General features: G+C 39.9%; 7 protein-coding genes across 7 annotated transcripts; 2 read left to right on the forward strand and 5 right to left on the reverse strand.

The window, feature by feature from the left end:
• The first annotated feature begins 1723 nt into the window (after positions 1-1723).
• Positions 1724-3790, forward strand: BCR41DRAFT_320635 (beta-lactamase/transpeptidase-like protein). Its single transcript, XM_022021401.1, has 4 exons — positions 1724-2037; positions 2166-2348; positions 2494-3079; positions 3196-3790. Exons 1-4 carry the CDS (start codon positions 1771-1773, stop codon positions 3738-3740), a joined length of 1581 nt encoding a protein of 526 aa, XP_021883193.1. The 5' UTR covers positions 1724-1770; the 3' UTR covers positions 3741-3790.
• Positions 3791-7463: 3673 nt separating this feature from the next.
• BCR41DRAFT_350274 (hypothetical protein) lies at positions 7464-10158 on the forward strand. The gene has a single exon (XM_022023644.1). The coding sequence runs from the start codon at positions 7835-7837 to the stop codon at positions 9947-9949; it is 2115 nt and encodes a 704-aa protein (XP_021883194.1). The 5' UTR covers positions 7464-7834; the 3' UTR covers positions 9950-10158.
• A 3524-nt stretch (positions 10159-13682) lies between these two features.
• BCR41DRAFT_394695 (TLC domain-domain-containing protein) lies at positions 13683-16311 on the reverse strand (the record flags this gene model as incomplete). Its single annotated transcript, XM_022028663.1, has 4 exons — positions 13683-14012; positions 14143-14448; positions 15353-15660; positions 15888-16311. 4 exons carry the CDS (start codon positions 16309-16311, stop codon positions 13683-13685), a joined length of 1368 nt encoding a protein of 455 aa, XP_021883195.1.
• An 898-nt stretch (positions 16312-17209) lies between these two features.
• Positions 17210-19211, reverse strand: BCR41DRAFT_334574 (GPI mannosyltransferase 1-like protein). The gene is made up of 3 exons (XM_022021937.1): positions 18233-19211; positions 17770-18028; positions 17210-17639 (listed from the first exon to the last, which is right to left on the reverse strand). The coding sequence occupies exons 1-3, from the start codon at positions 19057-19059 to the stop codon at positions 17340-17342; spliced, it is 1386 nt and encodes a 461-aa protein (XP_021883196.1). The 5' UTR covers positions 19060-19211; the 3' UTR covers positions 17210-17339.
• A 1073-nt stretch (positions 19212-20284) lies between these two features.
• BCR41DRAFT_377296 (pyridoxal phosphate-dependent transferase) lies at positions 20285-22286 on the reverse strand (the record flags this gene model as incomplete). The annotated part of the gene is made up of 3 exons (XM_022027093.1): positions 20285-20926; positions 21110-21793; positions 22152-22286. The coding sequence occupies 3 exons, from the start codon at positions 22284-22286 to the stop codon at positions 20285-20287; spliced, it is 1461 nt and encodes a 486-aa protein (XP_021883197.1).
• Positions 22287-23533: 1247 nt separating this feature from the next.
• Positions 23534-24886, reverse strand: BCR41DRAFT_420848 (hypothetical protein; the record flags this gene model as incomplete). Its single annotated transcript, XM_022029950.1, has 5 exons — positions 23534-23869; positions 23979-24057; positions 24187-24262; positions 24384-24590; positions 24758-24886. 5 exons carry the CDS (start codon positions 24884-24886, stop codon positions 23650-23652), a joined length of 711 nt encoding a protein of 236 aa, XP_021883198.1. The 3' UTR covers positions 23534-23649.
• A 790-nt stretch (positions 24887-25676) lies between these two features.
• On the reverse strand, positions 25677-27358 carry BCR41DRAFT_420849 (hypothetical protein). Its single transcript, XM_022029951.1, has 5 exons — positions 27061-27358; positions 26550-26756; positions 26306-26381; positions 26063-26141; positions 25677-25905 (listed from the first exon to the last, which is right to left on the reverse strand). The coding sequence occupies exons 1-5, from the start codon at positions 27187-27189 to the stop codon at positions 25686-25688; spliced, it is 711 nt and encodes a 236-aa protein (XP_021883199.1). The 5' UTR covers positions 27190-27358; the 3' UTR covers positions 25677-25685.
• Positions 27359-27732: the final 374 nt, after the last annotated feature.

The raw sequence follows: 27732 nt of genomic DNA on the forward strand, positions 1-27732 counted from the left end.
GTTTGGGCCCATGACCATGAAACAATATTCTAATAACCATGCAATTCCGCATTCCCAGCATCATAAGGTGCGATTCATGATTGATACAGAACTGGGTAATTGGATCCTGTCTGTATGGTTCTCGCTCCTGACGGGGATATGTATGCAAATATGTTGAACTTGGTTCAATTGGGCCAAGTTATCCTTCAGATTGGTCAAAAGGATGGAAAACAAATCTTGAGTAAGGAAGGAATTCGACAGTCTGTCATTGCCCATACTTTCTCGACTAGAACTAAACGGGCTTCTGAGTTCGCTCCAACAGCAGCCTATGGGCTAGAGTGGTTTATTATAAAGGTAGGATGCATTATGAGCATAGTAAGTATTAATAGTAAATATATTTTCTTGATCTCGTTTTTTTTTCTCTTTTTTGTAAATGATGTTGTGATACTAAGTGCTTTTCTTTTTTTTCTTTTTTTTTTTTTTTTTTTTTTTTTTTTTTTGGATTTATCAGGTGCGGCTGTATTTCAAATTTTGCTTCAAATTTGTATACATTCCCGGATGATCTTGTCATTGCTGCTCAAGCTAACGGGCAGTTTGCTTTTTGGCCCAATGTCCTGCGTATTACATTGTGAATGAGCTCTTTGACCTCCCTAAGTCACAAGGCTGGATTGCCCTTTCAATCACAGAAACTAAAGCAATGCTCCAACAGTTGGAGAAGAATTTTGATGCAGTGTTCCCGCCTCAAATCAAGGATAAGTCTTATTTACGCGCACTGAAGGATTTTGTCAGAAAACATGGTCTCCACTTCATGGTCTTATCGAGGTTCAATTATTGGATTCTGAGTGAGCACTATATTCCCAGACAGGCGGAGAAGTTACAAAATGGAACACCATCACTATGATTCATTTAAATTCAGCTCTGTGGGCGATGGTGTACCAAATGGAGCTCTATTGACTTTCTATTAGCATGGTGATGGTTCTGTGTGAAGGCTCGAGCGCAAGCTCCTTACTTACAATATTGAATTGACTAGAGTCAAAGCTAGAAGAGAATTAGATCATAAGCTATACAAGAGTAAAAGAATAATTCATTATTAATTCGTCCTTGCGTTGCACTACGTTTAAATAGCAGAGAGCGGTTTATTCGAAGGACTAAGGCTTGCAATAGGTTTTTTGAAGCACTATTTAGTGATAGCTGATTAGAATCTATAAACAGGACCCATAGCCTGTGTAACAACAGCAAGAATGTAACAGCAGGAAATCCGCAGAAGCACGTGTACATAACAAAGTCCGTGTAATATTCCCACAGCTCAAAGCTAAAGTTGCAATCGCAAACAAAGCGGGATTTACAACGTTGGTGTTTTTTTCAAGCCGATCGTGCAGGAATAGAGCAATCTTTATCGCCAAGCTTTGGCCTAGTAAACAACAAAATTTGCCAAGGACCAAGGTTGTAACACCCAACAGCCCGCAGAATCATTCAGAGCCCTGTTTCTAACACTTCGCCCTAACACTTCGCCCTAACACTTCGCCCTAACACTTCGCCCGAAGGATGTGCGAAGCAGTGTGCTCTCACAGACTTTTACATTTTGCCGCCCGCAAGATGCTCGCAAACTACTTTAATTGGCTGAAAATCCATTCGAACGAGACGAGCTATACCGCAGATTACCACTATGCTCATAACAATGGATACACTTCGTAAGGAGTATAAAAGGAGCGCTTTGCTTATGCTAAATAATATCGCCCCTTACCCTTCCTTTGCTCTCTAACAAAGCCTGTTTAGTCACCACTGGCAACCATGGTTGTACTTTCGTCTCCAAGGGCACTAGCAAGCCTCTTACTTCTCACAGCCATCCCAGTGACTGTGTTGTTCCTGCCCTTCACAAACGCTCAAAATGCGACCGACACCATCAGCAAAGATCCATTAGGAGTGCGCGCTTTCATTGAAAAAGCAATGGCTGCCAACGGTGTTCCAGGGATGAGCGTAGCGATCTTTCACAAGGACCGTATAATTTTTTCTGAAGGGTTCGGGAAACGAAATAATAAAGATCCATTTCAAGTCGACGTAAAGAATATCTTTCTTTCCTGTCTCTCTCTCTCTTTTTTTTTTTTAAAAAAAAATTTCATTTAACTCACTGCAAAAAAAATTGTTTTTTTTTTTTTTTTTTTTTTTTTTTTCCCTTGCCATATTAGACTTTGGCACCGATTGGCTCCATCACAAAGTCCTTCACAGCAGCATCAGTTGGGGAGTTGGTAGCCGAAGGCAAGATGGATTGGGATACTACTCCAATTTCCAAATACCTCCCTGAATTTCAGGCGCAGGATCCGGTAGTCGATTCGCAACTCACAGCAATCGAAATGCTATCACATCGAACAGTATGCAAAAAAAAAAAGAAAAAAAAAAAAAAAAGAAAAAAAAAAAACTCGCCTCAATGCTCGAATGTGTTGTCATGTCAATAGTCCTTTTATCAATAACTTTTTCTCAATTGTTAAAAAAAAAAAAAAAAAAAAAAAAAAAAAGAATTATCTGTCATATGACTTAAGTTGGATTAGGACGAATACTACGAGACGCGAGCTAATCAAACGCTTAAAAAATGCTGTGGTTGACCGCAAAATGCGCACAAGATTGCAGTACAACAATGTGATCTATTCCGTCATAGGCGAGGCTGCTGCTAACGTTGCTAAAACCAGTTGGGAGAAACTAGTCGACAGCAAGGTGGTCAAGCCTCTGGGGCTTAAAAATACTGGTTACGGACAAATGGGGATGAGGAGACAGTCTAACAATCACGCTCTCGCACACTTTGCATACTCGTTTGACGACTTGATCAATGGTAAAATAGAGATCAAGGACCTAGATCCTATATATATGGCTCGTGCGCCTGCTGGCGACATGTTCTCTAATGTTTTGGATCTGATTCGTTGGGGCCAAGTGATCATGAACTCTGGACAGTTAAACGGCAAGCAAGTACTGAGCAAGGAGAGTATTGAAAGGATGGTCACTGGACACACATACGCTCCTAACCCTGACCCTGATTTTGCTCCTACACGTGCGTATGGTTTGGGCATGGGGATCTCCAGCTACAAAGGCAAAACGTTTTTTTCACATAGTAAGTCAATACCGAGCTCATTCATCTGCTTTGTAATGAGCTTGGTATGGTTCAATGGAACTCTAAAAACCTTTTTTTTTTTTTTTTTAACCATAAATTTCTGGCCGTTCTTCAAGGCGGAGGGGTTTCGGGCTTCCAGGCGAATCTTCTCATCTTTCCGAACGATAAGGTGATCATAGCTTCGTTATCAAACATCCTCCCTTCGACCCCTGCCACGTACCTCCCATATTACATTGCCGATCATCTCTTTGGATTGCCTACAACAAAGGATTGGTTGGCCGAATCGGTCCGAGAGAACAAATTATACTATGAATTCGTGCAAGATGAGCTGAAGGGTGCTTCTCTCCCACCCCAAATCAGAGACAAGCCGCCAACTCGGCCCTTGATCGATTTTGCCGGGACATATGAGAACCCTATTCATGGCTCCATCACGATTCGGTTAGAGTCTGAAGGAGGAAAGGGGGAATCACTGTTTTTCAATATTAACCAATTCGACAGCAAGATGGACCATTACCACTACGACTCCTTCAAGTTTATCCTCAATGACGATGGAATCGTAATTTCAACGCTCTTGACTTTTCAGACTAACGCTGATGGCAATATATCATTCCAAGTCAACTTCCCTGAGGGCCTGTGCCAATTTGAAAAGGCCAACTTATAGGCTCGGACATGAGTGAGGATGTAGTAACAATGAAGACACATGATCTAAACGACATAATAAAGTGTCTGCTATTTTTTTATTGAGGCGATCTCCCTTTTGCACGAATACATTTTCAATGGTTCTGCAAGTCAAGCTTGGTACATTTTAGAATAGTCCTAACAACTTTTTTTTTTTTTTTTTTTTTTTTTTCAGTTAAACATGTATCTACATGGGGCTGTACCAAGTAATTCTAACAAGGCGTTGAGCATGCGTGAGCAACAGAGGCGATATTGTTTTGCTTGAACCAAAATGTAAAAGCTAATAATAAAACAAAGAGTTACAAGGTTCTTCGCCTGCCAGCTGATGAGTAGGCAGCCCAGAGCGCACCGCGAGGAGACGCCCTGGCGATTGCGCACGTCGCCTGAGGGTTCCCTTCATATTCTAGAAGAAGTTCATCAGGACCAGTCTCACCATCGAACTTCAACACCGCCCTGTACAATACAGGAACGTGTTGACCAATCTCATAGTAGCACCAAAGTAATCAAGAAGAGAGGAAAAAGAGGTCCTACTTACATTTTTCAAGGGCTTGACTTTTTTCTCTTTCTTCTTTTCTTTTCTTTTTTTTGCCACTAATTTAGGACATTATTTTGACGTGATGGAATATATCACTATGGCGCTGTCTGCAATCTTGATATTCCTAACAATTCTGACAATTCTGACAGCAGGACAACGTCTCTCTCAGGAAGGTTGTTTGTTTAAGGTTGCCACCATGTACATTTCTGTGTCTTATTTGGACATGTAATAGAGCACTTACTCCGCTTTGTTGTCTTTCAGCCTTACCAAAACAAACAAACAAACTCTGTTGGTACAAGAGCACAGACCACCCAGCAAAGAGCTGCAACTAAAATTAAAAAGAACAGCGATCTTCTTGATTGTCAAGAGAGGAACAAAAGCAGGCAGGATTATAGTCACATAGGTGCTTATTCGATATCGCACAGTATGAAGAGAAATTTAAGTACATTTCCATTCAATAACATTACAGGGAAAAGGGACTTTAGCACGTAGAGAGTGCTAGCCTCTGTCCCAACGTGCTTCATCTTCAGCCTGCAGAACGCTGTAGGTTGGATGGTGGGTTGGGCCCGAAGATGGTGCGTGCCGATAGACTGCTCTAGGGTTTCTGGACTGGGGGGCGCGCAGCCAGGCTATCTCCACGTGGTGTGCCCTGGGCTGTCTGCTTCGCGGCAGACAGGCGAAGAGTCTGGTGCCTTTTTATTATTTATTTATTCACATTATTTATATTCTGTTCATAACTACTCATCAACACTATACTATTCATTGTGGGAATCAAAATGACCTTTCTAGGCCACCTTGGTTATATCTTTCATAACGAGAAAGGCACAGCTTTTATTGTTCTTCCTCTTGGTCTCGAGTCTTTGTCGCAAGGCCAGTATACTGTGGTGTGGTTGCCTGAGGACCTTCTTTTCTCTCCACTCTCGTTGAGCTGTTGAGTTGTGCAGCAAGTCCTTGTTTTGGAATGTACGCCCCCAAATTAAAACATTTGCATTCAAACCACACCATCAAAGTCATAGCCTCGTGCAGGATGAATGAGCTCCTCCTTTTCGTCAATTCCATCGCAACATGTATCATCCAACTTCATTCATTCAACATTTCAGGAATTGTTGAAACCAAGAGTAACTTTCTCGAGAAAATAAAAAAGAAATAAAAAATCTTGAGTAGCCAGGAATTTGCCCGCTGCCTTACTCAAGCGTGCTGATAATTATTTCACTCCTTCGATTAAATTCTAAGGCAAAAGCATGTATGGGAGAGTGTTGATCCCAGATGTGATCAGGAAGGGGGGTCAATAAGCCTCTCAATAAGGGTGCGCTCCAGGGCGAAGCATGTCAAAGGTTCACCTTTAGAAAGTCTTATCTCGACAATCTTGATGAACACCTGTCATAGCTAGGATGCGGCTGTCTTCAAATCATACAAATCATAGTGTCGACAAATGTGTTCACCTTTTTGTTTCGTTCCGACTTACTCTCATAGGTAAGATCCGCAATTCAACAACACAAGAAGTCGGAGTCCTTTAAAGGTAAATGTCCGTATTTACTCTCGAAACTAGAGTTTTGAAGGACACTTTCAGAGCGTCCCAATATTAATGTCTTGCGTATCACAAACATGGCGGTCTAGGACAATGGGTTCAATATGTTCTTTCCAGGTTTGAATAAAATTCTAAACATTGGCTTGAGCAACATAGGCGTCCTCATTATATTATGGACATTACCCGAGACTTTATACTTTCACGAATATCCAAGCAAGTGTATCTCCTAATTCATAGCCAACAGCGCACTATCGGGGAACAACAGTTCAAAAGTGGAAGACCAGCAGAGGAAAAGACAATAATGGCATTATTTGGAGAATGAACTTCTTTCAACCTCCAAAGCGGTGTCTTACTAGGCGGCGAAGTAATCGTCACTCTTAAGCAGATTTGAGTCAGCATCCCTGTGATCCCAAGATCCTCTTTTAGAAGGCTTTCTCTCCAAGCACCACTAGCAGGCAAGGGAAGAGAAGCAACTGGCTCTAGTAATGAAGGATAGATGGCAGGGACAGGTTTCCTGATGAAATTAAAGGGATAATCATTGATATGTAAAGCGTATAACCGGAGAGTAATATGTCGTATTGTACGGTTCTGCCTAACTGAAGGGTCCGTATGCACCAAAATCACAGTGACAGGATTCGTGAATGGCGCAAATCGTGTTTATTCTACAATAACTAAGCTCGAACTCCAATAGTCGTAAATGTGAATCAGGAATCTGCAGAAGAAGGCTTGGTGAAATAGCAGATGGTGCTTGGGCGACTAGGGAAGTTGGTTAAACTGGACATCCTCAACTTGCCTAGATGAACTAGCAAATTTGAAAGACCTTGGATCATTCATTAATTTTCTGCCATGATCCGCCGTCAAGCCATAGGACGTAAAGTAGCGATATGGATTGTAGAATTGAGCCTAGAGTCAAGAAGTTATTTGGTAATGTGAATCAGGGTCCATAATTTAGAACCAAATGAATGCTATGTCGTTGAAGCTTTCGTTTGCTCCGGACCTATAGCTCTTGCCATGAAGGCCAAGTATCCCATCACTTTGTTTTTAGATCGAAAGAATTTATAATGATATAACTCTTACACCCGCTTTTACCATTTGACAAATGCTTTTATTCTTTTTCACAATGTCAAGAGGATCTGTAGTTATAGGAACTTGGGGCCAGCTTCAAGTTCCACGCTGGTATAATTATCATCGTATACTTTACACCTTTTTGCTCCTCTGGACTCAGAAGTCAAGCATCACTCTTGTCACACCAAGTGGTGAAGTTGAGAAAAAAGGGGGATTGATGCAAAAGAGAAATTAGGAAACCCTTCATCCTGTCTTCATCCATCAAGTTATTGTAGTTATTACCGAAATGACGGAACATCAGTACCAACAATTCCGAAAGGCTGACATCATTGAAAAAGTTTGTGTCAGAATTGCTTCCACCTTTGCAAGCAATGGCAGTTCGTCATGCCATGTGAGTTTGCAAGACATTCAAGATGTTTTTCCGGATGCACAACAATTCAAGTTGGATGAACTTCCTATCCCGTTCCTTATAGATCCTAATGGCAACAGGTATATTACTGATTATGATGGGCCTTATCAATCGTGTCTGGGAAGTACTGGGAAATTGAATCTGGCATACACGTATCTTTTTATTAGAATAGAGCCTCCATGCATTGCATTCTATCCTCATAAGGTCCTGGATGTCATTACAGAAAGGTCCCAGTTCGACAACAGCAACAACAGCAACAACAGCAACAACAGTAGCAACCGCAACACCTGCAATTGCAACTGCAGCTGCAACAACAGTAACAGCAGTAGCAACAACCACAGCGATGCCGCCATCCATTTGGCTATATCGAGAAGGTCGACAAATCTGGCCTCTCAGGATCCTCTTTTACCACTAGACAATCTGATTCAATCTTTCAATTCATTTCTTACTAGTCGCAACAATACACAAATTGAGGCGATCAACTCTAACCTTGAGAAGCTTGCGGAGTTACTCTTGGGGGCCAAAGAGAAGGACGACAAGATGATTAATATGCTGGAGACCAAAGAGACGATGACTAACCTATTGGAAACCAAGGAGGAAATGATTAATTTGCTGTTGGAAACCGAAGAGAAGAACAATGAGATGATTAAGCTGCAAGACAAGATGCTTAAGATGCAATTGGAGGCTAGGGAGGAGAAGGATGATAAAATACAACATCAAGCCCTCGACAAATTTACTATTCTTCAAAAGCATGCCCATGCTATCCTCACTCAGGGCCTTGAACCTCACGAATGCCCAATTCCTCGACTATTTATCATTTTACCTGTCGACCATACCAAATGGGACTCAATGAATGTTTTGAAGAACAAGTTCCGTCTTCATTTCCTATGTGAATGTGGAAATCACACTGCAATGGCAAGCAAGAGTACCGAAAGTCAAATTCATATTACCAAACATAAGGGATATGAAATCCGAGACTGCAAGGGATTCTTTCACAAGTATGGAAAATACATGTTCATCCTCTTACAATGGCTCAAGCTGGGGATGCTCTCGTCTGCTCCTCTCAATTGCTCAATCGACTACATGGAAACGTTCTCCAAGAAGTACCCAGCCTTAAATAACATCACTACAATCGATGACTATGAGGGACTCGAAGAAGCTGATCTTCAACAGCTGGGGGCCTTTCTTCGAGTCGATGATGAAGGTGACCAATTTGGCAACTTGTACAGAATCACGACCGAATCAGGCCATGTTAAATGGGTTTGCTTCCAACATTATCGTTCGGCGTATAAAGAAAAGGAGCAGAAAGCGTTTGAAAATGCAGTGAAGGTAAATGGCGCTAAATACGATCCGCATCTCGGCAAAGTGATTGCTACATTGAAATCTAGAGACAAAGTTATAGGATTCTTCGATGCCCTAACTAATGCAAGACGTGTTTACGAGTTGGATATCACATTTGATTGCGATTGGGCCGAGCCTGACCTTGTGGTACTTGAGAAAGCTCTAGCGGCATTAAATGTATCGACTCTTCGACTTGGGCTTGAACGGGCTAGCGGGAAAGCGGATTCAACACCTTTACGATATCAAACACTTGTTCGAATCATAGAACTCAGCAATATAAAAGCGATTCATATTGCTCTATCTCCAGATCTTATAAAACTCCCCAGTTTACGACCTGGAAGATCGTCGCACCTTCATAAGCTATCTTTTGAGATGAAAGTTCACCAGCTTGAAGCCGATGAATTATTGGTGGTTGTAAATTATCTCAAAACCAACACGGCTTTGACTGCTTTGAACTTGGATCTCAGCCGAATTAAAAAGAAAGAAGTTCTGGCACTGGCAGAGGCACTCAAGGCCAACACAACTCTGACTACTTTGGGTTTGGAGAGCAACCTGATTGGGGATGAAGAAACTCTGGCACTGGCAGAGGCACTCAAGGCCAACATAACTCTGAGTACTTTGACTTTGGCGGGCGACTCAATTGGGAATAAAGGAGCTTTGGCACTGGCAGAGGTACTCAAGGCCAACACAACTCTGACTACTTTGACTTTGGCGGGCGACTCAATTGGGAATAAAGGAGCTCTAGCACTTTTAGAGGCGCTCAAAGGCAATACAAGCTTAATCAGTTTATGCTTAGAGTGTGACTCAATAGGGGAGGAAGGAGCCCTGGCACTGTCAGAAGCACTTGAAGCCAACACAACTTTGACCTATTTAGGCTTGTGGAGCAACCTATTTGGGAAGGAAGAAGCCTTGCTACTGTCAGAAGTGCTCAAGGCTAACACTACTTTGACCGGCCTAAACTTGCACGGCAATTCACTTAGGGATGAAGGAGCTCTGGCTCTGTCAGAAGCGCTCAAGGTTAATGTGACTTTGGTCTCTTTGGAATTGGAAAGAACCCTAATTGGGAATGAAGGAGCTCGGGCACTGGCAGAGGCACTCAAGGTTAATGCGACTTTGGTCTCTTTAGGTTTGGAAGAAAACCTAATTGGGAATGAAGGAGCTCGGGCACTGGCAGAGGCACTCAAGTCTAACATGACTTTGACCACTGTGAAATTGGGGCGAAACTTTGTTGGAGCAAAAGAAACTTTAGCGCTGTCAAAGCTACTCAAGACCAACATTATTTTGACCACATTGGACTTGGAGAGCTGCTGGTGACTCGGACAGTGTCAGGGGCACTCCAGGTCAATGCAGCTCTGACTCTTCATAAACAAGCGCACCTTAATCGATGAACGAGGGCCCCGATACTGTTAGAGACGTTCAATTCTGTCTGATCGACTTTTGTTTCGTTTTTTTATTTTTTTATTATTATTATTATTATTATTGTTTTGTTTTATTTTATTTTATTTTTTTAATTTAAGTTGTACAGGAAATAGTTAAGTTTAAATAAAAAGCTGGCTTGCGGCTGCCAAGTCGCCATAGCGATGGTGTTTTTTAATCCTTCGATGATGCTTCTCTGCAGAACACATATAAGCTATCCTGTTTTGCTTGTCCCCACATACTCACGTCCCCTTAAAGGGACTAGACAATGGGTGAAGTGTCAAAGGTGAAGATACTATCACTTCAATTTTGTGACCCCAAAACGCGAAAAACTTGGCCCAATTGAGTATTTTGAAGATAATCGCTTAAATCTCCGCAACGGCTGTAAGAGGCAAGTAGCTGGCTATCAAGCACATCCTCAATGACTTCTCTTAAACATGGATACATTGCCCTGTAAGGCTATCCCAGGCGGGCACTGTACCGTACAGGCAGCATGTAGTTATGTGTTGTCCATTCAGTGAGTATCTGAGATGGATAATTAGTTTTGTGTTACCATATAAACTGGAGTTAGACTGTTATGGATCTGTGTCCCACAGACACATCACCCCATCTTTGCTGAATGGCGTATTCTAATGGCCGTTGAGCGAGGATGCCGCACACCGTATAAAGCAATAGCGGCCAAAGAAGCGTGCTGGCCAGCTATCCTAATCGAGTATGCAAACTGTTTTGTCGTCACCACAAGTAGCCATCTACTCCCCATCGAGCAAATATTTAAGGCCTTGGTGAGTTGGGGTAACCTATAAGCGTATGTCATTTCCTTTGTTCGCACATTTCAGTAGAATGCTCCACTATCGGAAAGCAAAGCTGCACATCTTCTGTCAGGAGAATATTGTACACTGTCGAGAGGTAACATGTGCTTTGAGATCTTCTTCTTATGACCAGACCTAGCAGCTCACACGCGCATTGGTTGTCCCCACTAGGCGAGATGAAATGATTATGGCTTGACGAGTATATCGCACCATTGAAAATATCTCTACAGTCAAGTTGAGAACCATTTCGCCTAGTATTATATCGGATACGTGAAACTTATCCTCGTAATAGTGGATAGTAATATGTCGGCTCTCTGGAGAGCAGTTGAAGCTGTAGCAGTATATGTTGGCCTCCAAAAGCGTACGCTTTTCCATGTCATTATACTCTATATAGGCAAATATGTGTCGTAGACAGCTGCAGATAGTCCCTTTCCATCAGGTGAATATCATCCCCTATACAGCTTCTTTCCTTTGCCAAGGAGAGCTCACCCTCCAATTTGTACCGCTGCCATCTTTGCTTTAGCAAGCTCTGCCCCCTGAAAGCGACAGCTGCGAAAGTTGAGGTTCCTCAAATTGGTTTCTGGGGTCTAGATGCCTTGAAAGCCTGCTTCATCAAACGATTGCCTTGCTCGGACCAAGGCAGTTGTCTGCATTGGCTGATGTCTGTTATTAAGCATTTTTTTACCATAATCCATGACCTCAACATTATTATTAAGTGAGTAATAGATATGTTTTGCCTGTTAGCCATGCCTACACTTAACTTTTGATCTCGCTAATATATTTAAGCTGGTAATGAATCATAGTCTGGAATGAGCTTTTTTAAATACACATCATAGTGCTTTAATATCGTTGAATCGAGTGGAGGCAACTCATGGTTTTTCCTTTTTTTTTTTTTTTTTTTTTTTTTGACCAATTAAAGTTATTCCTGAAAATTTGAATGAAGTTGGATGATACATGTTGCGATGGAATTGACGAAAAGGAGGAGCTCATTCATCCTGCACGAGGCTATGACTTTGATGGTGTGGTTTGAATGCAAATGTTTTAATTTGGGGGCGTACATTCCAAAACAAGGACTTGCTGCACAACTCAACAGCTCAACGAGAGTGGAGAGAAAAGAAGGTCCTCAGGCAACCACACCACAGTATACTGGCCTTGCGACAAAGACTCGAGACCAAGAGGAAGAACAATAAAAGCTGTGCCTTTCTCGTTATGAAAGATATAACCAAGGTGGCCTAGAAAGGTCATTTTGATTCCCACAATGAATAGTATAGTGTTGATGAGTAGTTATGAACAGAATATAAATAATGTGAATAAATAAATAATAAAAAGGCACCAGACTCTTCGCCTGTCTGCCGCGAAGCAGACAGCCCAGGGCACACCACGTGGAGATAGCCTGGCTGCGCGCCCCCCAGTCCAGAAACCCTAGAGCAGTCTATCGGCACGCACCATCTTCGGGCCCAACCCACCATCCAACCTACAGCGTTCTGCAGGCTGAAGATGAAGCACGTTGGGACAGAGGCTAGCACTCTCTACGTGCTAAAGTCCCTTTTCCCTGTAATGTTATTGAATGGAAATGTACTTAAATTTCTCTTCATACTGTGCGATATCGAATAAGCACCTATGTGACTATAATCCTGCCTGCTTTTGTTCCTCTCTTGACAATCAAGAAGATCGCTGTTCTTTTTAATTTTAGTTGCAGCTCTTTGCTGGGTGGTCTGTGCTCTTGTACCAACAGAGTTTGTTTGTTTGTTTTGGTAAGGCTGAAAGACAACAAAGCGGAGTAAGTGCTCTATTACATGTCCAAATAAGACACAGAAATGTACATGGTGGCAGCCTTAAACAAACAACCTTCCTGAGAGGGACGTTGTCTTGCTGTCTTGCTGTCTTGCTGTCAGGATTGTCAGGATTATTAGACAGCACCATAGTGATATTGATGTGTATTAAGTTTTCGATTCCACAACCTCTGAAATAAAAGAGGGTCAGGATATGTAAGTGAGACAACAAATCACCAAACTCTGTTCCTCATACATGTTTGATGAATGGGCCCTTGGCCAAAAAATCTTACATAATAGCTCATCTCAAATACGAAACCGTTTATACACATACACATATACATATACATATATAAATCCCATTGCCGTCCCAATTTTGTGAATCGAAAAAAAAAAAAAAAAAAAAAGACTACGAGTAAAGAGACTCTCCTTGGGATTTTTTTTTTTTTTTTTTTTTTTCAGGAGAAGGTAGGAAGGAGATTGACCTCTTACCTCTAGAAAGAATTAAACATTTATAAAAAGGAGAAATGCGTTGTGTTTTCATGACACAGCCAATTAGATGAAACGGGTTTGCGTTCAACTTTGCCACCATCAATTGCTTACTTGATTTGGTAAGAGTACAAATAGATGATTTATCTGTCCGTCTGTCTGTCTGTCTGTCTGTCTGTCTGTCTGTCTGTCTGTCTGTCTGTCTGTCTGTCTGTCTGTCTGGATGCTGTTTTGTTCTTTGTTATAGATCATTTAATCCTTTTATTATTACTATTAATATTATTATTACAATTCTTTTTTTTCTTTATTACATTTATTTATTTTTTTTTTTTTTTGCTTCCTTTTATTTAATTCCATTTGACTGTGGTTCTTTTTTTAAAATCATAAATGTCGGTTACTTGCTAAAGTATCTACTTTTCATCTCGAGCAGTTTCTCTTTTTTTTTTTTTTTTTTTTAAAAAAAAAAAAAAAAAAAAAAAGGTTATTCATGTGCTTGAAAAAGACAAAAATAAAATAAAAAAAAAATAAAAAAAAAAAAAAAAAAAAAAAAAAAAAAGAAACTTACTGTTCATCTTCACTACGATCATCCTCTGCATTATGGCCCTTGAGGATCTTGAACAATATCCGGAGAATGAGTGCAAACCAATACACCATCAAGATCTGGAGCAAGGCCAGCCCCAAGACAGGTAACCATGCCAGTTCGCGGCAATACCATTTTCCTTGGGAGATATCGAGCTCGAATGGAATCATCTCGTACGCTGTGAACATGAATGCATGCAAGATGTATGCATACATGAAGTGTCGGGTATACAACCATGCTACCATGAAGCATGCAAAAAATCCATCACAAATCCTGTTGGGCACTCCCAAGTATTTCATTGATTTAGAAAACTATAGTCATTAGGAAAAAAAAAAAAAAAAAAAAAAAAAAAATTCAGATATAGTCCTTTTTCTTTTCTTTTCTTCCAATATCAATATCACAATGCGATGTTCAACTTTTGTATGTTGAGCGATCACTTACAGCAAGGATAATGTCCGCAAGATCCATGACGACAAAGACAGCGTTTCCAGCGAGCCAAAAGTTGGAGAGAGCACTACCACTGATCAAGAGCAAGGTCACAGTATGGTGGGTCATTAATGCCCAAAAGTCCTTCCTGGGAACTTCGATGTGCAGCACAAAGACTTGCTGCAGCCAGAATGCTAACTGGACATAGTAGTACCAGATTGTGATATGGGGTAGTTGTGTGTGTGGGTAACCCTGAAAGAAGGCCTCGGGTTTGAACCAAAAGTACCAGCTGTTCCAGACAGGGGAGTTGCGGAGGACATACTTTAGCCAACAGATGCAAATGACGATAATAGTAATAATAATAAAAATTAAAAGAGCAGGGTTAGAAAGAGAGGGATGACAAAATCGTTATGTAGATCCGTTGAGTAATGGATGCAGGTTTTTTTTCGAGTAGTGTGAGAGCGGAACTTCTTTTTGCCGCCGCTCTGTACCTGAAAGAAAAAAAAAAAAAAAAAAAAAAAAATTGTATGCCCGCAACATGGAAAAAAAAAAAAAAAAATAAAAATTTCGCAGTAATCTTTTTCCGCAAAAGTGCAATTTCGGTCTTTTGGTCGTTCATCCCTGACATCCACGTTTTATTTATACACACAACTTTTGGAAAGTACCGGTTTGTTGATCACAAAGAAAAAAAAAAAAAAAAGCCTTGTACTAGATGAAAAACTTGACCTCATTGGACATGCCACAGACATTGCTCTTTTTTTTTTTTTCCTTATTTTCTTTCTTTCTTTAGCATTCCTGATGAATACCTCTGAAGGGAAGATAAAATATGGTATAGAGGAAAACAAAAAGGTGGGGGAAGGAAGGAGGAGAGGACCACAAGTTCCATTCTTTTTTCCATTGTTTGTTGATCTGTTTGATATACAATGGGACACACAGCACTCCCGCTATATTCCTTTGTCTGGCTGGATCACGATTTCCTGGCAAAACCCAATAAAGTCCAGAATGATATCATTGAATGGGCTGTATCTTTGTAAACACCCTTTTTTTTCCCCCTCTGTAATATACCATTATGCTTATGCATGGATAGATATATGCATGTCGATGTAAAGCTACGTATATGTGGTTGAACTTGCTGCGTGTGCAACCTGCGCAAACAAGCACAAAAAGAAATAAAGAAAAAAAAGAGAGAGCAAGCAATATCGAAAAAAAAAAAAAAAAGACTCACCATGCCAAGGGTCCAGCTAGCGGTGTAATAAAGACAAACCCAGCCCTCTTCCTGGAAACGAGTACGTTGATGTTCCCTCTTGATCTTGCATCGGACTGCAATAGGCTTTAAGATGTAGGTCATTACAAAAGCCCTCATGAGTGTGAACACTACGATCCAGAAGAAGATGAAGTTGAAATCTGTCCATGCTTTGGAGTAGAGTCCATTGATGGGGTCCTTGTTCTGAAGATAAAGAAATGTCTCTGCATAGGGCATCCTGAAACCAAAGTGGCTCATTAGCACTGTCGAGATAAAAATTGCAGGTACATCTAGGAAAACAATAAAGTAAACAAACAAGCAAAGCAATGGAATTCAGCATCATTAAAAAAAAAAATTAAAAAAAAAAAAAGGGTAGAGGAGCAGTAAAAGTCGATCTGGAACATAATGACGCAGAGTGAGCGAAGGAACAGGCATCTACCGATGTCCCCTCATGTTTGAACAGAATCAAATATATATATATATATATATATATTTTTCGTTGATAAAAGGAACTTACCGAGCTGATGCTTATACATGAATGACAATGCACTCTTGCCACCATTCCCTTCGATAATCCGACGTTGATTCTTTTTAGCATTTTGATGGATCGCACGTCGTTTTTCACTCCCGAAGGACAATGATTTTGAATTTGCTGTTGCTGTTACTGTTGCTGTTGCTACTGCTGCTGCTGTTGTATTAGTCGTTGTAGTTGTTGTAGTTGTTGTAGTCATTGTAGAGATTGACGTAGTTCTGGGAGTAATTGTCGAGGCTACAGAATCTGTTGCTGTTGCTGTTGTTGTTGATGATGTATTCGTTTTAATTGACTTTGAGTTTTTGTTATCCAAGGCAGTGTCCGATGCTCCTTTATCCTGATGAAGAAGGGCGATGTTCGTAAATGGCGAGACCGACAGAATGGGTTGTCTTGCGTCTGCAACAACCATCCTTGACTTTCTAAAGACAAAGGTATTACAGGGGAATAATAAGAATCTTTTTGAAAAGACGAGAAAGAGAGAAAGAAAAAAAAAAAAAGAGGAAGGGAAGAAAAAGAAAGAAAAGAGGAAAAAAGAAAAGGCGGTTTACAAAAAAAAAAAAAAAAAAAAAAAAAAAAAGATGGAAAATATCTTTTATCCTGATCAGATCCAGGACTTTCATAGACCGACTAAAGCTCCTCTCTCCTTCACTTCCCTACCGTCATACCCGTATCGCATGCAAAAGCAATTATTTTACTGCTAAAAAAAAAAAAAAAAAAAAAAAAAACCTGCTTGATTACCATTGTCTTTTCTAACAAACTTTGTTAATGTTGAGAGCACAGATGCACATACGCACTTGCACACGTTCACACACTCCACACAGTCGGATCATTGGTGACGAGGAAAATGGGGTGAGGTTCAAGAGTCAGGGTCAGAGCAAAGAAAAATAAAAAAATAAAAAAAAGATCATTACAGGGGTCACCATGAAAAAGGAATTTCGGGGGTCCTGTCCACATCCACACACAACCAAGGTTTGGATCAATGGGGTATAATGGTATATGTATATTGATATATACAAATCATGGTAATGGCATAGCAAGGGCAATGGCATCGTCATGGACATTAAAAAAAAAAAAAAAAAAAAATTGTATATATAGATATACATCTCCGTCGTTTTTTTTTTTTTTTTTTTCAGAGTCGAGCAAATCGTACTCCGGCGGAGTATCATTCTGGGTTTATCCCTGTACTTTGCCCAGGAATGAAAGTGTCTTTTTCTTTTTCTTTATCCTGCTTGTTTCAACAACGTCAACAAGCATCATTCCATGGCATGGACTCGTTTTTTTATTTTTTTTATTTATTTATTTTGACAAACCTCTGACGTTTGACCATGTAAACCCGTGCGTTGTCTCAATCCCTTGAAGATCATGTCTGGGGTTAGACAAACATTGTGCTACCATCCTCTCAGCCCGATCAAGGATGAATCTCCCCAAAGTTGATTTTTATGTCCACACTTGTCTAATCATTCCACGTTCACCAAAGATCGGCTCATAGGCTGCACCGCTGATAAGCTCAACCAAGATCCAAACGTTGGCTGCATACATCATTCCTGAAGCCAAAAAGAGGTTCCAAAACGTGTTCAGGCCCAAGAATTCAAGGTTATAGGCCTGTGAGAGCCAAAGGCCCTGTGTTGCCACCCATGCGATAAGCATGTTTCGACCTTGCGATCTCAAACTCATCCGAGGATTGGAGGTCAAGCATGGAATCAATAATGGCAAAAAAACAATGTACCACATAAAGTACTAAACATTAACAACAACAACAACAACAATAACAACAGTAACAAAAAATATCATTTTTTAGTCACTTCGAACGTGGAATGAAGGAAAGAAATCGCTTTTTTTTTTTTTTTTTTTTTTTTTTTTCCCTCACCTGAGCAGTGCAGACTTTATTCCAGGCTACAAACGCAAAGGTCTGCAAAAAGGCACAAAGGAAGATATCCTTTCCAAAACAACATCCAATCGCCAGAACAAGTGCCAGCTGAGGTACAAAGGTCAAGACTCCCACAAGTGTCCCCGTTGGAGATGTGAACGTCAGATAAATATTGTAGAACCAGAATGAAAAATTATGTCGGTGGTCCTTGCGCGTAATATGATATAAATATGTCTCGAACAAAAAATCATATCCATAGCTTGAATTAGAAAATTGGGGAAGAAGAAGAAAAAAAAAAAAAAAAAAAAAAAAGAAAGAAAGAATAAGTTCCTTTCTATACCTTATTATGATCTCCAACTCCTTGACTTGATCATATCTCTCTTTCAGATTTTTTTTTTTTTTTTTTTCTTTTCATTTAGATGACAAAAAAAAAAAAAAAAAAAAAAAAATTCCCTCGACTTACAAGTAATACATCAGCCCTGTAATGAGGAAGAACCATCCGCCACTCAACAGCCCAAATTGTACACGACGCCAAGTAATAAAGCCAACAAGACCTTTGACTGTCCTCACAACAATGTTTTCATCCTTGTGTTGCTTTTGTTGTTGTTGTTGTTGTTGTTGTTGTTGTTGTTGTTGTTGTTGTTTTTCCCGTTGCTTCTCAATAGCTTGAGCCCCCGATCCTAATGGCCCTCCTGATCTGTTGAATCCTGAAGCAAAATAGTCATCATCCATCATGACCAACAGAGCAATCGAATAAATAATAGGATACGTCTTGAAATGAACACTCAGCCCATACAAGAATGCGCCCCATCCGATCCGTTTCTTCATGATCAGATAAAATGATCCCAGAACCATGGCCCCAATCACACTCTCTGCGTTGCCTCGAGTCGAAATATTCGCCACCATCGGATTCAATAACCACAAGGCATTGAACTTGACCGCCCTTGACTCGGACATGCCTCGAAGTCGGAGGATCTTTTGAATCAGCACTCCAATCAACAGATTCGCCCCTGTAAAGATCCATTTCCCAAATGATTCATGAACATATATATTGGGTGTCAACAGATGGGCCAATAAAGGTGTGTATCTGTACGTGGCTCTCGTATAGGGAGATCGACCCTGAGTCAAATAGCGCGACGCGTCTGTGAAGACTACATAGTCAATATCGGTGTATTTGACGACCAGATGAGTGTCCTGCCAATGACCATAGACAAGCAAGATCCCATGCAACACTATACTGGCCACCATGACCTGTCGAAATGTCAGGTCGACCTTTGACAGACTGATCATTTTTTCCTTGCAAGTTCTTTTCTCCTGACCCCTGTTGTTTCCGTTTCTCTGCTGGACCAGTCGAACCGTTGGAGAGACAATGCTCCTTTTGAATTGATGTAGGAATAAAATTAGCAGAAAATAACAATGGTTGATGCTGATGCTCAAAAAAAAAAAAAAAAAAAAAAAAAAAAGAGGATGAACCACAATGGAATGCGTACGGACCAATTTTACCCAGGCCAACCAAGGTCTATCTATCATGAACCATGTAGCAGGACGATCAGTGTGGCTTATTTCACGTCCAAACGTCCCTGGACCACTCTTCTGGATCTTTTATCCCTCTCGCATTCCCCTACTTCTTTAATGGTGAAAGGAAGAAGAAACAAAACGTTTATCCAAGATATTATGGTCTTTCTCGGGGGGGTTTTTTTTTTATTATTCTCCAAGGATAGGAGCAAAAGTGTCAACTTGATAGGGAAACAATAGACTTTACAATAATCGGTTAGAAGGACAGGAAGAAGTCACTCTGCTCCTTTGAAAAGATTTCCCAAATTCATGGTCCTCCAACAGATCGATATAGTCCCCACACTTGTGCAACAGGGACATGACTCTATAAAATATCCTTCCCAGCCCAAACCCCAGTCACGGGCCCTAATAAAGCCAACTGTCCCATACGAAGAGTCTTTTTTTTTTTCTTTGTGCGGCATTTACGTCTCGGATCACCGTGTTGCTCACCTCGCGTGATTGGGATTTGTCTCCCACTCTATCGCTTTGTTCGAGCGTCAATTCGCAGTCAAGAGCAAAGACCTTGCCAGGTTTTGCAATTTCTTAGTGCCCATTCTTAGTGCTTCCCTCTGCCTTCTCACAGAGTCGAGTGGGGGATCCTGCACTAGGAGGGCCGGCAATTGCTATATTATTACTTTTTACATCTATTCATTATGCCACACTTTGCCAACACTATCCTCTCTTCTTTTTAACCTTTTAACCATTTCATATCCAACATTCATATATACATGTACAGAACGTGTTTTAGACACATGGATCATCCATTGTTTGCTTAGATGCTTTAGCAACGTTACGTTTATGCAAATTGTATTACGATGAATAGTTTATATATATATTATTAGTAAAAGGATGAACTAGTTTAAAGAAAAAGAAAAAAGCTTTTTTTTTTTTTTTTTTTCCCCCCCTTCCTTGCTTTATACATTTATACATATATATGTATAACCTGCACAAGGGGTTGCTTCTAAACCTCCATACCCATCTCCAATGCCCTACGGCTGCTCATCTTGAGTCCAAGGATATCTCCGACTTCAGAGACAACACGCAAAACAAAGTCCAAGTCCTCTTTCGTGTGTGAGGCAGAGACACAGAAACGAGCACGGGATGCAACAATGGATGTAGCAGGGAAACCAACCACAACCACTGCCAAGTCTCTCTTTCGGCACTCACGTGAGAACGCAGGAATCTTTGCAGGATTGAACAGCAGCAATGGAATCACCGGAGAGTCACGGTCACCGTAAATGATGAATCCCAACTTGCGCAAGTTACTTCCAAGATAACGAGCATTCCATGCCAATCGGCTCAAGCGCTCCTGACCAGCTGTGGTGCCATCACGACCCATGATCGACCACATACTAGTGTAAATCTGCTGAAGGATAATGGGTGACATGGATTCTCCATAGACCGAAGAGTGGTTCACGAGACGCAAGTGATCAATCACATCTTTGGAAGCACAGATATATCCTCCAGCGGCACCAAAAGACTTTGTAAAAGTACCCATCAGGATATCAACCTCCTTAGGATCAACTCCATAGTAATCACAAACACCACGTCCACGAGGTCCAAGAGCACCAACCGAATGGGCCTCATCCACATACAAATGGAACTGTCAGAGGAAGTAATAAAAAAAAAAGCAAGATATAAAGATATCAGAAACATTTGATCAACTAAATTACTCTGGGAACCATAACCATTCTAACTTTTTTTGTTTTTTTTTTTTTTTTTTTTGCTTTTTGCTTTTTGTTTTTTGTTTTTTTGTTTTTTGTTTTTGAAATATTGTAATAAATACCTTGTATTTCTTCTTGAGCTCAATGATCTCTGGCAGCTTAACAATGGAACCCTCCATGGAGTAAAGACCCTCGACGATCAACAAAATATTCTTCCAAGGACGATGAGTTCTGGGCTGACCCTGAGAGATTGCATCACGGAGGACGGCTTCCAAATCCTCCACATCATTGTGCTTGAACACGCGGATGAAGGCACCGGAGAGACGGGAACCAAAGACCAATGAATTGTGGTTGAGCTCATCCGAGATGATCAAAGAACCCTTGGAGGCCAAGCCTGCAATTGTCGTACTGTTTGTAGCATATCCCATCGAGACAAGGAGAGCTGCCTCCTTACCCATAAACTCTGCAACCAACTCCTCAGTCTTTGTGTGCAAATCGAGTGAGCCACATTCCAAACGAGCTCCACATGAAGATACTCCATAGGTATTAACGATTTCCTCAACAGCATCGGCGCAGGGACCGGTTGACTGTGCAAAGCCAAGATAGTTATAGGATGACAGGTTGACAGCCTCCTTGAGACGTCCAGTGAACTGGAAGGAACGACAGTAATCGTTGGTGACGCGCTCCAACATATTGATGGTCCTACCGGGGACCAAAGTAGTAGGCACGGAGAAGCAATCCTCAATGCGCATCTTCAAGTTTCTTGTCCAGAATGAGTCCCAATCCGAGGTCAGGGCCGCATATCCCTACAAGATGAAATGTCAAGTAGAAAGGGGCAAATATAAAAAAGAAAAGATCAATTATTAATAAATGCTGGGTTTTCTTTTTGGCACAGACATGCCATTGCCAGACAATGAAGAGAAAAAAAAAAAAACACAAGAGCCACAGCGCAGCAAAACTAATGTAGGCCAAATCGTAATTCAGCAATAATAAAAATAAAAATAAAAATAAATCATCTCAACGGAATTGGACAGGGGTGAATGATAAATAACAACAACAAAAAAAAAAAAAAAAAAAAAAAAAAAAAATATGCAAAGTAGAAAAAATAAAATAAAATAAAATAAGAAACTGCTCAGATGATGATGAGAATGGAGGATCCCTTACGTTCGATGGCATCAGATGAGCATAAGCCTTCTTGTTCCAACGGAATCCATAAAAGTCGCGGACATGACCAAAGAAAGAGAGGATGATGTAGGAGAGGTAGGTGGTGATGAGGTAGAAATAAGGAGGTTCCTCCATCTCATCATCATACGAAGTCTTGAACAAGGCCCTGTTCTTGGATGAAGAAGAGAAGCCCTTCCAGTAAAGCTTTTCTTTGGGCTCCTTGACGCTCAGTCCCTCTTGGAACTTTGCATGGTGTTGTGAGGAGAGTGGGGTGGCCTTGAGGCTGATAGGAGATGAGGCCAGCGCAGAGCGGGATCCTTTGCCCATTATGAAGGGTTATGAATCAGAAAAAAAAAAAAAAAAAAAAAAAAAAGAATGAAGGATGGGAACAGAGAGAAACCTAAAAGGCCCAAGTCTGCACAAGGAGAAGGAGGAGGAGAGGAAAGTTAAAGAGAGAGAGAAGAGAAGAGAAGAGTAGAGAGAGGAATTGACTGATGGCGGAGAGGATGAAGAGAGGTGAAGAAGAAGAAGAAGAGTAGCAATCAAGGTAAAAAAGACTTTGACTACAGGCAAAACAGTCAAGCCGGAGCATGGATCAACACTCCATCAATGTAAACAAAAAACCATCCAATCAGATAAACCTCTGTCCTTGGTTTAAATCCCTCAATGGCAACGGTATATTATGTAGCAACAAGCAACAAGCAACAGCAACAAGCAACAAGCAATAGCAACAGCAAGAGCAATTGTAACAGCAATGGTATCCTTTTTCGCAAATATAAATCTTTTTTACCTTTTTACCTTTTTTACCTTTTTTACCTTTTTTACCTCTTTACCTGACAAGCAATGGGATATCCATACATGTTCCATGCCATGTTGAAGGAATCATATACGCACATCACATACACATGCATTTACATGTACACGTTGTCATTCTGACCCTGAAAGATGCAAAGACTGCTAATCCATGGATGTACACCTTTTTTTAGCTTTTAGTTTTTAGTTTTTTTTAATAGATCAGATCCGTACGTGAATGGGGCGGGAAATACCTCAGTCTGACTTGGATTCATTTTTTTGATTTTCAGACTCTGATTGGCCCTAATCTCTTTAAGTGTCGCGCTCCGATCGTTTCTCTTTCCCCCACCAGGGGCAGTATCGCATATTATATACATCAATGGAGACCATCAAAGGAGACTATCAACAGAGACCATCAACAGAGACCATCAATAGAAGAGACATGCTGTATATATATATATATATATATATACATATACGTGTATACATGATGTGATAAGCAAATCTTCAAGTCAAACTCATACATAGTCTATGCTTGTATCAATTTGATCACTTTACTCTGACCATGAGCGGCATCATCTTGCAAATTCCTTTTTCTTATTTATTCTATACATCTTGTTTATATACACTATTATCTATATATATATATTTTTTTCTTTCTTTCTCTCTTTCTTTCTTTTAGCTACTGCAGTACGGCTGTTCTATTTTACTTCCATAGACCATTCAGATTGGCCTTGACCTCGTCCTTATTCGGTCCCTTGCCCATGTTCCGGCCTGCTCCATCTCCAGGCGCTCTGACGCCCTGTTTGTGCCCGGGGATGTTCACAAGCTCAAGCCCCTTCGATGGCAACTTTCCGTTAGCTACGCCTGTAATACTCACATCCACGCAATTTTGGTAATATTGAGGAATAGAACTTGATATCCATCTAAATGTGCATGAATGTGGTTTTAATTAGTAAAAAAAAAAAAAAAAAAAAAAAACTATGTAAGAACAGATCAACCTTGGCTAATATATATATTTTTTTAAAGACTTACGACCAAACAAAAAGACATTGACCCTTCTTATTGCATGATGGGACATTATTCGGGATCTTGACTGGCCATTCGTAATATGCTGAAAAGGGAGTGCAAGGAGTCATAAATGATTGAAACAAAGTTAATGTCGTGGACAGGGATGGATTGCATAGTCCTCTCCTATTGAACGTGGAATGTAAACTATTTTTTTTTTTTTTTTTTTTTTTACCATCTGGACATGATTTTGTATATCGTCCGATCAGATGAAATGTCTTGCCATTATCATACGACAATGAAAACTCGCACTAACAGAACAATAGTAATGACAATAATAGCAATCAGAAAAGGTATTCATTAAACTAACAAGAACAAGGGAGAAATAACCGAAAAGGATGAAGGAGAATAAAAGAGATAAGGATGACTTACAGTACCGCCACCATGGCGAGCTTGTTTGAATCCACGTTTGCTGTTTGTAGGTTTTGGTTGGGTCTTGATGTCCTTCTTTGACATGGATGATGCTAAGAAGCGTACAGGAATGACCTGCCCAGCCTTGAGTTCTGTCACAGGTCCGGGGGCGAAACCTCCACAGGGGAAACGTGTTTTCCACACACCGTCTTTGTATCCGATAGGGGTCTTTTTTTTTTTTTTTTTTTTTTTTTTTTTATAAAAAGCACACATGTACCACAAAAAGGATGATGAAGACAGGTGAATAGGTTAGTAAGTGTATAGATATAATGTGTAGATGTGGTGTACTACATGAACAACCGTATCACAACCTGAGGCTTTGGGTTGAAACTTACATCGCCACGAGCGTTATATTCTTTAGTACCATAGCCACCACGAGGTACAGGATAAAGCATGGCTATGTGTGCCGCGGCTGAGCCTACTAACGACATCAGCATAAACAATGTTGCAGCTGTGGTCTTCATTTTTTTTTTTTTTTTTTTTTTTTTTTTTTTTAGATCGGATCAAAGGGAGACGAATAAAGAATTCTTTTTTTTTTTTTTTTTGAGGTGGTGTCTTTGTCAGGAACGAATGCAGCAATTATTTAATATTAAAAAAGAAAAAAAGAAAAAAAAACTGTCTGGATTTCCTCCGTGGTATTTATACAATCATCATGAAGACCAGGTTGCTTTCCCCTCATGAAACATGTGTAGTTCATAGAGATAAGAATGAATGAAGTCATGGAATTACAAGCCTGTTGTTCTCCTGTTTTTTTTTTTGCTTTTTTGCTTTTTACTTTTATTCCCATTGCTTCATTTTCTCTGGTTCAACTTAAAAGTTAATATAAAAGGAGGGGGTTCGGACGGGAGGCTGATTTTGATTACTTCATTTCTCCTTTTATTGCAATAATCGTGTTTGGAACCATCTCTCTCCCCCCCCCCCTCTTTCGTTCGACGAATTCACGTTGCTCCTCATTTCTTTGCATTGGTTGGCTGGTTGTTGCCACCTGAAAAGAACAGAAAAAGAAAAACGCGAAAAAAGCAATCTCTTTCCAAAAGTCCCGATAAATAACCACATCGAGCTATTTACTAAAAAAAAGTGTAGATGTATACACATTTCCATGTTGAAAGAAAAAAAAGTCTTTATGGATGTTGCAATTATATTATATATATTACATTATTGATGATGATTATCTTTTTTGTAACTACTTGTTAGTGAATGATATATGTGTATCTATATTTTTCCTTTTTCTTTTCCTTTTTCTTTTTCTTTTTCCCTTCTTCTTTAATCCCATGGATTATTCAGATTAGCATTAATCTCGTGCTTATTTGGCCCTTTGCCCATGTTCTCGCCTGCTCCATCTCCAGGTGCTTTGACGCCTTGTTTGTGTCCTGGAAAGTCTACAATCTCAATACCCTTCGATGGCAACTTTCCGTTAGCTACGCCTTTGATGATCACATCCGCGCAATTCTGATAATACTGAGGAAGAATATTCGCTGTCCATCTAAGTTGTGTAATCGATGCAATATTGATTAGTTTTTTTTTTTTTTTTTTTTTTTTAAAAAAAACAAAAAAAAAAAAAAAAGCAGATCAAGCTACTTCAAACAAAATAAATTAAAAAAATAAAATAAAATAAATAAATAAATGTAAAAAGGACTTACGACCAGACAAAAAGACATTGGTTCTTCTTATTGCATGATGGGACATTGCTCGGGATCTTGACTGGCCACTCATAATATGCTGAAAAAAAAGAGAGTAATTATATATATATATATATATATAAACAAGTTTTTTTTTTTCAGGGCAAGGAGGTAATGAAATAAAGTTAATGTTGTGAACAGGGACAGATGCATAAAGTTCCCCTTCTCCTATTGAACGTGGAAAATGAGCTTTTTCTTTTTTACCATCCGGACATGACTTTGTATATCGTCCGATCAGATGAAATGTCCGACCACCATTATACGACAGTGAAAACTCGCACTAAACGGAGGATAATAATGATAATAATAATAATAATAATAATAATAATAATAATATATAATCATTATTAGCATATACAAATGTTAAAAACATAAATATATCTTTTTTTTTTTCTTTTCTCGGTTTCAGGGCTTTTAACACGAGAAAAGGAAGGATGAAATGACTTACAGTACCCCCGCCATGGCGGGCTTGTTTGAACCGATGTTTGCTGTTTGTAGGCCTTGGTTGGGTCTTGATATCTTTCTTTTTCATCGAGGATGCTAAGAAGCGCACAGGAACGACCTCCCCAGCCTTGAGCTCTGTCACGGGTCCGGGAGCAAAGCCTCCACATGGGAAACGCGCCTTCCATGTGTCGTCTTCATAACCAATAAAAGTCTGTAAAAATAGTATTGGTTAAAAAAAAAAAAAAAAAAAAAAAAAAAGAAAAAGAAAAGGCAAAGTTAATAAATATAGGAAGTATAAGATGATTCTTAGAGAATAGACGAATATGCACCAAGTTGTGTGTACAACGTAGCACGAAATAGTTTTTTTTTTTTTTTTTTTTTTTTTTTGCTTTGCTTTTGGTGTAACGGAACGTAACGGAACAAAAAAAAAAAAAAAAAAAAAAAAAACGTAGTAATAATTGCCACCAACTCAAGATTTTATACTTTTGCAAGGAGGTTGAGATAAAAATACTTACATGGACATGACCGTTATATTCATTAGTACCATAGCCACCACGAGGTGTAGGGTAGAGCATGGCCATGTGTGCCGTGGCTGAGCCTACTAACGACATCAGCATAAACAATGTTGTGGCTGTGGTCTTCATTTTTTTTATATATATTTATATATATATATATATAATGCTAGTATTGAGATCGAATCGATTGAGATATGTAAGAAGAGTTCTTTTTAACGGTATCTACGCTGGAACGAATGTGGCTTTATTGACCGAAGCTGATAGAGAGGAATGAGAAGAGAGATGAAACGGAGTAGAGAAGTAATCGAGAATTAAGAGGGGAAAAAAAAAATTCTTGTTATTATCCGGTGTATTTATACATTCACCATGGACGCGAGAGAAGAAGAGAAAAAAGGAAAAGGAAAAGGAAAAAAGGAAAAGGGAAAAAAATAGATGCTCTCTTTCATTTCATTTTCCTTGTTTAGAGTTCCCCCATGCATAAAAATAAACTTGAATGCCATCCCCATTGTAAATACATGTACGGTTGCAGTTCAGTTCCAAAAGACAAAAAAACCAATTAGAAACAAGTAGCAGGATACAGGCCTTTGTTCTCCCGTTTTTTTTTTTTTTTTTTTTTTTTTTTTTTTCATACATATCCTTTTCCTTTCAGCAGAGGTAATAAAGGGTAAGAAA

Source organism: Lobosporangium transversale (genome assembly GCF_002105155.1).
Source record: "Lobosporangium transversale strain NRRL 3116 chromosome Unknown BCR41scaffold_11, whole genome shotgun sequence".
Lineage (NCBI taxonomy): Eukaryota > Fungi > Mortierellomycota > Mortierellomycetes > Mortierellales > Mortierellaceae > Lobosporangium > Lobosporangium transversale.

Coding starts and splice junctions, on each gene's coding strand:
- BCR41DRAFT_320635 (XM_022021401.1), top strand. CDS start 1,771: ATGGTTGTACTTTCGTCTCCAAGGGCACTAGCAAGCCTCTTACTTCTC. Junction 2,038..2,165: donor AAGATCCATTTCAAGTCGAC/GTAAAGAATATC, acceptor TTGCCATATTAG/ACTTTGGCACCGATTGGCTC. Junction 3,080..3,195: donor CAAAACGTTTTTTTCACATA/GTAAGTCAATAC, acceptor CCGTTCTTCAAG/GCGGAGGGGTTTCGGGCTTC.
- BCR41DRAFT_350274 (XM_022023644.1), top strand. CDS start 7,835: ATGATTAATATGCTGGAGACCAAAGAGACGATGACTAACCTATTGGAA.
- BCR41DRAFT_334574 (XM_022021937.1), bottom strand. CDS start 19,059: ATGATCAGTCTGTCAAAGGTCGACCTGACATTTCGACAGGTCATGGTG. Junction 18,029..18,232: donor ACAGGGCTGATGTATTACTT/GTAAGTCGAGGG, acceptor TTCTAATTCAAG/CTATGGATATGATTTTTTGT. Junction 17,640..17,769: donor ATAAAGTCTGCACTGCTCAG/GTGAGGGAAAAA, acceptor GTTAATGTTTAG/TACTTTATGTGGTACATTGT.
- BCR41DRAFT_420849 (XM_022029951.1), bottom strand. CDS start 27,189: ATGAAGACCACAGCCACAACATTGTTTATGCTGATGTCGTTAGTAGGC. Junction 26,382..26,549: donor CCCGCCATGGCGGGGGTACT/GTAAGTCATTTC, acceptor TCCTCCGTTTAG/TGCGAGTTTTCACTGTCGTA. Junction 26,142..26,305: donor TACAAAGTCATGTCCGGATG/GTAAAAAAGAAA, acceptor CTTTTTTTTCAG/CATATTATGAGTGGCCAGTC.